This window comes from Mastigoproctus giganteus, chromosome 2 (assembly GCF_048544385.1).
Source record: "Mastigoproctus giganteus isolate SK-2022 chromosome 2, ASM4854438v1, whole genome shotgun sequence".
In the NCBI taxonomy this organism is placed as follows: Eukaryota; Metazoa; Arthropoda; class Arachnida; order Uropygi; family Thelyphonidae; genus Mastigoproctus; species Mastigoproctus giganteus.
The window spans coordinates 186,478,631-186,491,493 of NC_143576.1; the positions used below are offsets into that span (position 1 = coordinate 186,478,631).

At 35.1% G+C, this 12,863-nt stretch overlaps 1 protein-coding gene across 5 annotated transcripts in view; it reads right to left on the reverse strand.

The window, feature by feature from the left end:
- Positions 1-12,863, reverse strand: part of LOC150089838 (KICSTOR complex protein kaptin-like) — a 164,347-nt gene that overhangs the window by 35,702 nt on the left and 115,782 nt on the right. For all 5 annotated transcript variants that reach the window (XM_090368853.1, XM_090368851.1, XM_090368855.1 and 2 more), the window contains one exon: positions 8,268-8,371. In XM_090368853.1, the coding sequence (XP_090224979.1) occupies positions 8,268-8,371 (104 nt within the window). The remainder of the gene's footprint in view (positions 1-8,267; positions 8,372-12,863) is intronic.

Sequence of the window (12,863 nt, forward strand, 5' to 3'; positions counted from 1 at the left end):
GTGCGTAACACACGCTTCTTGATTAGACCGGGGTTCGAGCCCGTCACCACCAAATACGGAGGATGCGGAAAGGTCAGGGAATGACCACCGCATATCCCGGAGCAATATGGCCTTAGTTGCTAATGCTCCTAAAAACCAAATAACAAACAAACAAACAGAGGTCGAACGTACGGGAAACGAACACACACACACACACACACACACACACACACAGGAGGACAGAGAGAAAGAGAGAGAGAGAGAGAATGGAGAAAGATACACAAAGAGACACGGAGAAACCCAGAAGGAGACAAAGAGATGAAGAGAGTCTTGTCCTGAGCAAAGCACTTCTTTTTCTTGAGGCTATCTCGTAAAAACGTCTTGAGAATCTTTTGCTGCTGGCTCCTGTTCCTAGACGTCTATCCCTGAATATTGCAAAGTATATTCTGGTAAGTTTCACCCTATATTTACAACACGATAGTTAATAGAATGGAAGTGTCGGACGTTAATACATAACTCTTTATTTAATAGAGTCCACTGAGAAACAACCCTCCTCATAGGAACACTCATTAAGGTAGCATCTATCTTACAACACTTAGAAATTAGAGTTTAAGATTAGCAAGATCCATTTGTATTAATGGAATACCATAAGTTATGACTGTTAAACCTGTATAGTACACTTAGACATACACCCAGATACTCGAACTGGAGGATGATTGTTGGCTTCAGAGAGTACGGGCAGCAGTGCCAACTGAAGATCATATGAAGGACACAGACAAGTTTGTACGCATGTATCATTAACCTTATAATATATTGGTTTATCCTTTTGATAAGAGATAGAGCTCTTATATAATTATATAAAAGTATATAACCATTTTATTTTACACCTGTTTGTATGCTAGAGTTAATAAACCATGTTTTGTTTAACCATCCTTGCCTCTTAGCCATTCTCTTGCTACACGTTACCCACAGCACGAGTTTTATAGTAAAAGAGCCATAGTTCTGCAGCACTCTGAGGTCTAACTTTTGGGAGGATTTCAGAGTGAATAAACACAACGCCAATTTTGGTGTTGCGCATCTATTCTCCACGTTTCAGAATAGATCTTGAGAACACGAGATTGTTGTCCTAATAAATAAACCACTAGTCGATCAAATAAAACACAGGCATTTTCTGGAACATCAATATTAATGAATAAACTTGTCCGGAAACTTTATTGTACACATTGCATTTTGAATAATATTAAGAGTTGAATGTCTTAGTCTCCATTTGAAGAATGATGTCCAGGAGAACCCCTGTGGAACAATTTCAGAGTGAATAAACACAACGCCAATTTTGGTGTTGCGCATCTATTCTCCACGTTTCAGAATAGATCTTGAGAACACGAGATTGTTGTCCTAATAAATAAACCACTAGTCGATCAAATAAAACACAGGCATTTTCTGGAACATCAATATTAATGAATAAACTTGCCCGGAAACTTTATTGTACACATTGCATTTTGAATAATATTAAGAGTTGAATGTCTTAGTCTCCATTTGAAGAATGATGTCCAGGAGAACCCCTGTGGAACAATATATTATATGCCAAATTACTGTGATGATTATAACAAACAACTATACAGATCAAAAAATAAAGCAAGTCAGAAAACCAGGATGTTTCATCACAGGGACTTTTAAATTTCCAGATACTGACTGGAACTTGTGAATAAGTTGTCATTTACTCAGTAACAGAACATTTCTGGATTTCCTGAGTGACTACTGTCTATATAGTTTTTAGAGATGCTACCAGAGAAAGCAACATTCATGATTTGGTTATCAGCAGTGATTCATCACATATTAACACCTTTGCTACTGGTTGACCTATGACCTTTATAAACTGACTTCAAAAATTATAGGATTCAGTCAATCTGGATTGGAGAGGGCAGAGTCATTTTTGAGCTTTCTTCTCTGTATAGCTGGCAAAGATTGCTTGACAAAAAAAAAAAAAAAAAAAAAGCAGTTTTCTTTCATCAAATCAGAAGAAAACAGTTCTTAAATCAGGAGGTTTTTCACCCAAGGAGATTAAAATCCCCATGATGTATATATGCACACAGTTAACATTTTAACCTGACAACAGTAATGTGGACTTTACAATACAAGCCCACCTGAAAAGTATGTTGCTCATTAATATTTCCAGCTTCCTAAATATACACAAAGTTTTACTTCAATAATTTTGGAAATTGTAATTATTGTTTACACAGAGTTATAAGTGAAACTGTCAAAAGTTGGTAATACACTTAGTAGTACACTTAACAATTTTATGAATTTGAATATGTAAATGGTAACATGTCAGGCTTATGTTTTATGTTTAGATTTTTTTTTTTTTAACAGAATAAAAATATTTGGTATTTTTAAAATAACAAGTGGAAAAAACTTTTTAAAAATTTACTTTAAAATAAATTTTTTTTGCATCTCTGCTCTCATTTTCTTTTATGTATAAGATTAAACTTTATTAGATAATGCTACACTTTTATACTAGTTTGGAATGATTCCCTTCAACTATCTGGTTTATTTTCTCTGTCTTCTCGTGTTTTCTCTACCTTCATCATGTTATCCAATAAAAGGCAATTCTTGCTTGAATGTCACACAGTCAACCTACCAACTTTTGACATTCAAAAAGCTAGAGATTGGGCATCTGTACACAGCAAGAGGGAAAACAGGAGATTTTTCAGCCAAAAAAACATATTAAAAACAGGCTTTCCTGAAAAAAAGAAAGAGTTCATAAAAACAGGAGGAAAACAGAAGATTTTTTTAGAAAATTCAGAAAGTTTTTGGAAAATCCACACTGCACTAGAAATTAAATTTGACTGATAACATACATGCTTTATATTAAAATATACACACAGGATTGTTTACCAGTACATATGCTTTCAAACATTAGCCTACCTGGGAGTTTTCTGTCTGTGGCTTTCTGTTTGGATATTCAATGATTTTGATTGCTTCAAAACAATACTATGGCCCTACTGTCTACACCTGACTGTTAGGGGCAATTCCAATGCTTCATCAGAAAGAGAGCTAAACTCAGTATTTGTTTTTGAGAGAATATTTAGCTCAACTGGATGAATATCCTCTCACACTCAGCATGGCTAAGAAGAATTTTAAAGTGCCCAGCATGATTGGGATAACTTGCTATATTTCAAGCTTCCTTGTGCACTTCTCAGTTCTCCAATTCTTTCTACTTTCATAATTGCATCTGGTAGGTTTTTACACTTAGAGAACTGATAGTATTCATGCTGAAAAACATCTCTATTCTTTCATCTATTGCTTTATCTTTAATGATAACAAGACATGATGGGACTTAACCACAAAAAAATTAAATACAAAAATGATGTACTGTCAACTTATGAAATTTGTGCAAAATTATGAAATAAGAACAATTTTTCAATGGGATCACACTGCAGTCACATGCAGCCATAAAGTACTTCCTCTCATCCTTCTGGTTTAGTCTTTTATGGTAATCAGCCTCAGAAATGGAAATGGAAGACCTGAAAACTGTTGGTAAAATAAATTTGCACATAACATATTCAACATATCTAAAAGTACATGGATGTCAGGAATGTTGGATTGAAGAACTACATTTAGATTTTCAAATGTTGGCATAACATTTAAAAGAAACAAGCAAATTGTGTAATTCAAGCCAGAAGAGAGGAACATGAACAGACCTTCTGCATGAGTGGGATAACACGCCTAAAGTTATCAGCTTGCTTTGCCTATTTAGGACTTTCACTGGAAGTTTGTGATTTAGAAGTTCATATTCTTGGGGAGTTCACTAATTTTTCTTCTTTCAAAACTTATTTTGGCTCATGAACTGGATTCGAATATGAGTTAGTACCACGCTCATATGCTTATACTTTTCAGTTTGGTAACACTGAATAGTGCTTGTGTGGATTTTCTGGCCATTTCTAACCTCTTCTTTAAACACATTTGTCAAAAGTTACCACTGTTTAAGTCTAGTCATACAGGTACATGCATACTTCAAAATCTTTTATACTTCAGTGTCATACATCAACTGAAATTGTACCTTTTATTCTAGCTCTCTCTCTCTCTCTTTCTCGATATACCAAGTATTCATTCACTTTCACAGCAAGGCATGTAAATCTCTTTTCAAGACATAAATTAATAAATTAATAGTATGACAAGGACAGCCTATTACCACTAAGTGCTCAATCTCCTCTTTTAATACCCATGCTACTCTAGTATCATGGGTATCAAAACAGGCATATTATCAACACAAAGTGCCAGACAGTTTTTTGAAGGAATGCTATATGGCTTCTGGTTGTTCAAAAGAATATGTCCAGTGTTGTACCCTGTAGAGTCAACTTCCAATGCTGGCACTGAGAGCAAGGTTCTTTCAAATTGATGGATTTTTTTATTATTATTATTACAATAGGTCATCACAATAGGATATAACTTGGAATAACTTTGATTACTGCTATCTACAGCAAACAAAAATGAGCCATTTTTCAGAGACATCACTACCTCTTCTTTCCCTGTCCATGAAATTTCATTAACTTTTCTATTTCACAATCGGAAAACATATTTCTGAACAATGCACCTGAGCAATTAGCACAACTCAGAGGAAGAGCATGTTCTATGAAAAAAGATGCAAATAAATATTTGGCATATATGACACCATTGTTACTATGAAATGTTACACCTATTTTTGAATTTCTTTCTTTACCTTGAATGATGTCTTGCTTATTTGTTTGCAAATGTCTGATTACATCATGCTTCCCACCACTTGAAATTGAATATCACATCTACATATAGTACACAAGGAAAACGTTACTTTTTTCAGATTTTACAATATGTGGAAATATATTTTTACAATATATTTCTTCTGAAATTTTATGTCATATTTCTTTGGAATCTTACTTAAAGATATTGTTAGTTAGCTTCACACTACACAAATACTATTAAATGACTGCACTTCACAGAGAATAATGCTATTATCTTGTATTTCTATTATACAATGTAGACTACCACAGCACAGCTGACCACCAATTGTTAACAAAAATCTATATATATATATATATATATATATATATAAAATGCTTAGGTATGCTGCCCAAATTTTCCAACTGCTAATTGTTGCCAGCACCTGTTCTTGCAGTTCACCTCGCATGGCCACCATACTGGGCATTCTATATTAATTTTTGTGCTAACATTTTTCAGCTGAAGAAAGGCAACCTATGCCTGAAAGCTATCGATGTATGTTTATTTTAATAAACCGTTCTAAGTATTAAGAAGCATAAAAATGGCTGAACATTGTGTAAGAACTTTGAGAAAATGTAGAAGAAATGGTAATGAAACATTAGAGGAGAGATCTAATAGACTAAGAGACCGAAACGAGACTCTATGAATACGAAGACGAACAGAAAACATTGAAGAAAGAGAAGCAAGACTGGAAATGAGAAGACGCGGTAGGACTAATCAAATAGAAGTACCGGATGCAAATAATCAACAAGCTGTAATTAATGTGGAAGAGCATGACATAGGAAATATGTGTTACAACTGTGAGTATTGCAATGCAAGATATTGGGGACATGAGTTAAACACATAGAATAAATACATTAAATATTGTCATGATGGAAAGGTTTCACTTGACCCACTGTCTGAGACACTTACACTATTACGAGAGCTGCTTACAGGTGATACACGTGAAGTAAATATCTACCAAAAACATATACGAGAGTACAACTCAGCAATGGCATTCACATCAATGGGCTTAGAGATTAAATCACTGCCTGAAAATGGTCCATACTGTTTGAATACATGGCCAGATTTGCCATTTGGCCTCACCACTATATCCAAATGAGGCAAATAAGCCAGGATATGGATAACTTTATATTTTCGATTCTTCTGAAGCAACAACAAAACAGCTTGAAAAACAATCAAACCAATGATGTATGACCAAAGTAATGCAGCAATTGGACGAAATGCTATGACAAGTTAACCCATTTGCTGAGTTAAATAAACAAATGCATCAAATAACCCAGGCCAATCCAACAATGAATGTGCACATGGTATTTATAGAAGACCCGGATTTAGATATGAGATGATATAATGCACCTACATCCAAAATGGAGGTTGCTGCAATATTTGTTGGAGAAGACGGGGAACCACTGCAAATACAGACATTTGTATATATCCCACAGGTGACTGCTGTAGAATTATATTACTCCTAAACAAAAATGGTGAAGATTGAATGATCTAGATTAAACTATTTATGTCATAATCAGAAAGATGGCATATGTTACGCTGGGTACATCTAGTAAGCAGAAATTTCAATTTAAAAAAAATCGATTGTTTTTTAGCATAGCTTCCTTTTTTTTTGCATGAAAAGAAAAAGATAGAGAAAAATAGTTTGTGCAAAAACACTGAGAATCTTTTTGTCACAGAGGTAAAATGAGAAGGGGTCAAATCAAATAAAAAGACTGATATTCCATCAGAAATCCACAGAATTGGCAGCTATACTTTCATCCCACCAACACAGGGCTTGCACCATTTGCTGTCACACAACTTGTAAACTATACCAGGAAGACCAAGTCTACTAATTACAGAGGTAAGAGGACAGAATACAGAGAAAGGATGAGGCCACCATCTTTCAAGCTGCCATTTTTCAAAAGTATCAAGCTAACTTTCCAGTTATCATTTCCCATTTCTTGCTTCTTGCCAGTTCCCACCACTGTCTTGCTTGTATATGCAATTCCTACCACTTCCTTGTATATTCAATCTTCTTTTCATGACACTGTTGCGCACGGAAGGCTATTGTACAAATTGGAGCAGAATGGTATTAAGAGTAAGTTGCTACAATGGATAAAAGGATGGTTAAGTGGGAGAAGACAGAGAGTGGTAATCAATGGGTGCTGCTCTTTGTGGACTAATGTTATTAGTGGAGTCCCACAGGGTTCGGTGTTGGGTCCACTGTTGTTTTGTATATTTATCAATGATATTGATGAAGGTATATCAGGCTTAATGTCGAAGTTTGCAGATGATACAAAGGTTGGCAGGGTTGTTAATGACAGCAATGGCAGTGTGCTACTGCAACAGAATCTAGATAATTTGGGCAGATGGGCTAAGAAGTGGCAACTGAAGTTTAACCTTGACAAATGCAAAGTACTGCATATGGGTAGAAGTAACCCCAGAGAAATGTACCAACTGTGTGGTACTACACTAGGTGGTAGAAAATGAAAGAGACCTGGAAGTAATTTCTGAGCAATGCAGACAGGCTGCCAGGGCAGGTTATGGGGTTTTGTCAATGATATATAGGAATTTTTCTAGCAGGGAAAAGGAGGTGATTGTCCCTCTGTATAAGGCAATGGTCAGGCCACGCCTTGAGTACTGCGTACAGGTCTGGAGTACAGGTCATTTTAGGAAGGATGTAGATTTGCTTGAGTGTGTACAGAGAAGGGCAACAAGATTGGTGAGGGGGATGAAGGGATCCTTTTTTTTTTTTTTTTTTTTTTTTTTTTATGAAAACCCCAAACACGAAAAGTATCAAAACATATAGTGCGTAGTATCGTGCATGGGTTGAAGGAGAAGTATGGGGGGAGGGGGATGCCGGAAACTTTGCTCTAGAGACTAAACATGGGTTTCACCACTTCAAGCCTCCAATAAGCTAAGTGGTGGTATTTCACCGGTTGATGAAAGTCATCTACCACCTCTTACCAAGAGAGAGAATTTGCAGAGAAGTTCTGCAAATTGCAGTGGCTGGAGACTAGGCACCTGCGCGGTGATCTGATTGAGGTGTATAAGGCCTTGAATGGGTTGAGCACGCTGAATTCTGATGGGATCCTTCCACTTGTTCAGATTACGAACCTAAGGGGGGCATAAATTCAAATTAAGAAAGGACAGATGTAAAATAGATGTGCGGAAATTTGCCATTAGCCAGCGGGTGGTTAACTGCTGGAACAAACTTCCATCTGCCGTTGTGGAAGTTGATAGGTTGAATAAATTTAAGGAGGAACTGGACAGGCATTTGGAGGGAATGGTGTGATTTTTTTTTTTTTTTTTTTTTGGCTGATGCTGCATAAGCTCATACACTTGCTTTCTTGCATCACATGCCACTACTACTTCTATTAACATGCAATCAACTATGTCATGCAAACACCATATATCTAACATTTGAATTAGTTAAAAAACAGCTATATTCTGTAGTGCTTAATAAATATATTATTTTAAATTCAGAATGGGATTAATATCAATAGGTTCCATGACAGCAATGAATACTGAGAAATTAACTCCACCTTCAGAAGATGATTTCACAAGATGGACCTGTATACAGCCATCTTCACAACCCACAGCTGTTAATCTTTTCTTTCCAAAACAAATAATGTCCATCCATTGTACACTGAAAATATAAAAATAGAATATTTACAATTAAAAAATTGTAAATATTAATAAATCTTAAAAAGAGGAGGTCCATTAATGATTTAACAGATCTTCTCTATTAAATTTTTTTAATTAAAGATTAGTAATTCAATATAACACGTTTATACCACATGGGAAATTTTGCTTGCAAACCACAACAGGATAAAGCTTGTGAGATGCTACAGCTACCTGCAGCACCTCATATTCCTGAACAAAGAAAAGGCTAAAGAGAGAGAATTGAAAGATTTCAAATATGGAAACTAAAGAATAAACTAGAATGAAACTGAAAGCCTGATAACACCACACATACCTTCATATATTTTCCAATACTTATTAATCTTATAATATAGTAAATTAATAAGATTATTCAATAAGATCCTATTAATCAATAAGACTTATAAATGTTTATCTGTAATTCCTAACAAAACCAAAACCTTGACAATTTAATAATAATAATGTTTACTGGTCCTTTTTTGGTTACAGTAGTAAGGAAGCAAGACACATTTAGGTTAAATAAATTTAAGGAGGAACTGGACAAATATTTAGAGGGAATTGTTTTGCAATTTTTTTTTTTTTTTTTTTTTTTTTTTTGGCTGATGCTGCATAAGCTCACGGCATTTCTTGCATCACATGCCACTACTACTACTACATTAGTCAAAGAAGTTTTAGGGTATTTGTTAAAAAAAAAATGATAAAAACTGCAACATAAACTGAAGTCAAATATCATTTGCTATTGAGGTACATAAAAACTTATACTGAGTTAAAAACATTTATAAATTTGACAAAGTGGTAATCAGAAGATAGATCAGGCAAATTATAATCCTCCAAGACTGCAAGAACAATAAAAATCATGTGTGTATATTATTTCATTTGAAATGCCATTTACAATTCAAAACCTCCATAAAATTATATACTTAACAGCATGACTATCTAAAACTAAAATTATATACATTTATGTCAACTGTAGAGCACAAGGAATCAATATTATATTAAACCAATATATTTACTATATTATACAAATATTTTAAGAACATATTTATATACCCTACATAAAATTGCAGGAGTTGAGAGGAAGTTTCCGTAGCCGAGTGGGCAGGAGCGGGAGTGCAGTAGCACACGCTCTTTGGGTAGACCGGGGTTCAAGCCCCTGACTGCTGAATACGGTCGATCTGCCAACCCGCACTGGACCAGCGTGGCAGATTATGGTCCATTTCCCTCAACATGAATTGTTGAGGATGCTTCCATCCTGCAGTGGGTTGATAATGGCTGCACTTTACTTTTTTTTTTTTTTACTTTAGGTATAAAACATACTGTGAGGATGGATTTCCATCTGGTCTTTGTGTGCATGTGTAGACAGACCTGAGTAATCTTATAATATCGTATAATATTGTACCACTTGTTATGAACTCCACCAGTAGTTTCTTGAAGTGATTTGGAAGTTTTAATATGCAGAGATTTCTTCAAGTTTTTGTACCCTCATATTTGATATTTTGCTGGGTGGTGGCTTTTCTAAATAGTAGAATCTTCAGGTCCATATTCTTCCACAAATTATACAAAGCTTTGTACTGCACCTAAAGGGAGCAAAGGAGTCTAGTTGAGAATGCTAAAAGCAAAAACAGCCTTACATTTGTGGTGCAGGTGACAGTTATTCAGGAGTCTCTCTTTGTTTTACCTAGTGTTTAGAGGTGCATTTCAGGGAAGGTCTAAAACTGAATGGACACATAAGCTGAGTATGGAGTTGATTCTAGTGTGGTTTTCTTAATAGATCGTGCCCTATGAGATAATGCTATGGATGAGGTAAGGCTGAATTAAAGAGAAAATGTGTAGTCTTGGTACAATCAATCTTACTATACTCAGGTGTAGGCTCAAGCAACAATTCCTGCAAGCGATAAAGTCTTATGCAATAGGAGCTAGTTTGTCTTATAAGAATGAAGATGTCATTAGTAAATATGACTAAGTGGACAGATGGAAGAAGTTGACTAATGAAAAGAACAAATAGGATAGGTCCATGAAATTATCCCTAAAGTATATTCCTCTGAAACAAAAGTTGCAAATAATAGAATAACACTGGTTTATTTTTAAAACAAATAAATAATCAGTAGGGTAATTTTCAAGGACAAGATTAAATTTTCCCTCTCAAGCCATGTTTGTTGTGTTATTGAGGAGCTCCCACATTTGGTGCAATTTCTACTAGAATACCACAGCTGGTTGTGATTTATACTAGAAGCTAGTTATGATTTGTACCAGAATAGACACAAGGATGGAAAATTTCTGTTTCAATTAACTTTGTAACACTTTCAGTAAAACAGCTTAATTGTTACATGTGGTAACTTAAGGTTGCTTACTATTTTAGAAGTTATCTACATATCTATTTTTATAGCAAAACTTAAAATTCATTTGCTTAGTAAGTTCTCAAGTGGCTATATATAGGCTATAATATATTGTTTTACATCATTTTAGACTATAAAGCATTTATAGTCTAAATACACCATCAGGCATCTCTCATATTGTGGAGTTATACTTCATAACTGTTTTGCCATCATTGCATCACTCGGGTACCTACCCGCCCACCGAAGAAGGGCCAAATAGCCCTGAAACGGTGCCGTCTGGGTGGTGGTATCCATCTGAGAATAAGTAACATTAGTCTTCTCCTCAGGTGAAGCATTACTTATTCGAAGTAGTGCAATATCATGGCAACTCGTTGTGAAGGTATTCACAATATGAGATATAACTTAAAACGATGTCGCTTTGCTAATATTCTGTTCATTCAGATTTGGCTATGTATTATTGATGCTTTCGCACTATACTTATACATAGTCTATACATCATTTTTTAAAGAACTTTTTAATACTTCTGCTGAAGACTTTTGTGACAGATGTTTCAGTAGTTAATTAATTGAAGTGAAAATAATTCAACTAATATTTGTGCTTACTTTTACAGTTCTTTTTTGCTTGTATGGTTTGATGTGATATTTTTTATAGTGTATTGGCAACTTAGTAAATGATAATCCAAGTCAGAAATTAAATACACTAAAAGTTATAAACCTAAAATAGCAACCTAAAAATAGGTTACAATATCATTTTAATTAAACAAAAAAGTTAATAAATATCTGTAAAAAACAGGTAAAGAATAATAATAATATAAAGTGATGATGTTCAAGTAAGCCCTCATGAAATTTTTACAGAACTCCAAAAAAGAAGAAGAAACAGACACATAAAGAACTTTTAAAGCAATATATAATTAATTAATTGTGTATTAAAACTGATTTAATGAAAATATGAAGTGAGGTTTAACACACCACACTTCGCACTAATGGTGTGATCATATTTCACGGCATTAATGCAGGGTTAAGGAAGCAGCTTGTGACAGCTGGAACACAAGAATGCCAGGGTGGAAGGGGGGGTGTCTCGGTGAGAGAGCAACCTTGTCTACCATGATATGTAAATCTCTGAGCAGCTCTTGGATGTGAATGCCAAAAGAATGGTTGGCAGCCTGACATGCTATGTAGCTTGTCAAAACTGAGCAAATGGGGTGGTCTGGCAGTGTTTCAGTTTAAAAGCAAACTGTACAGAAAACTGCATTTGTCAAAGCAGTAAGGGTGCTCATTTGCTTCCACATAGAGACAGGAGAAGTTCTAAATGCTCCAGCAGCAATAAAATTTACCTAGTGGAGGTGGATGGGATCTACCTACCATAAAATGCTGTTTTTGATGGGTGTATAATCCTGGGAATCATAATCTAATTTTGATTGCACAAGTGCACTGATCTGCACCCAACAAAGTAGAGGAGAGGGAATGGAGGATATGCAACCCTCTCTATGTCAAGAAAGGTAAACTTTTTATCACATGTCAGTCTGAAGAATTTTGTCTCGGGTAATACTGGAATAGAATTTTGTACAAGTCTCGATTCAGGTTCCAGATGAAGATAACACTTTCAACAAAAATGTACAGAAACAACCTCCTGTGGTGAAAATCTAAAGCTGTTTGCCATCGTCCAAGAGGTGAGGCAATCAATGAGTTTTTCCATTTCTTTTCAATGAAAATGTGATGGATTTCACTTTGACTGCAAAAAGAGTAATAGTTAAAATTGCTCCTTGGGGTACTCCCTCTTGGTAAGATGATTGAGAGGGGGAAGATCATGCACAAACTTGGAATGACTGATAGGACAGAATTTTTTTTTTTTTTTTTTTTTAATAAAAACAGGGAGGTGACTTCTAAGAGTAGGTCACCAAAGCTATAAAGGTTTTTTAAAATACGAACTCCCCAAGCTGTATGACATTCCTCTTTTATATCAAGGAAAACAGGCACTAGGTACTCTTATTTCAGGAAAGCACCTCAGATACGTGTTTCCAGTCTAATTAAATGGTTCTTTGGAAACCCACTATATCCTGGAGAGGACAGCAATTACTTCTAAAAACCATATAAGACAGGCATGACCATTCTCTCCAGGATCTTGCACAAAGAGCCATTCAGA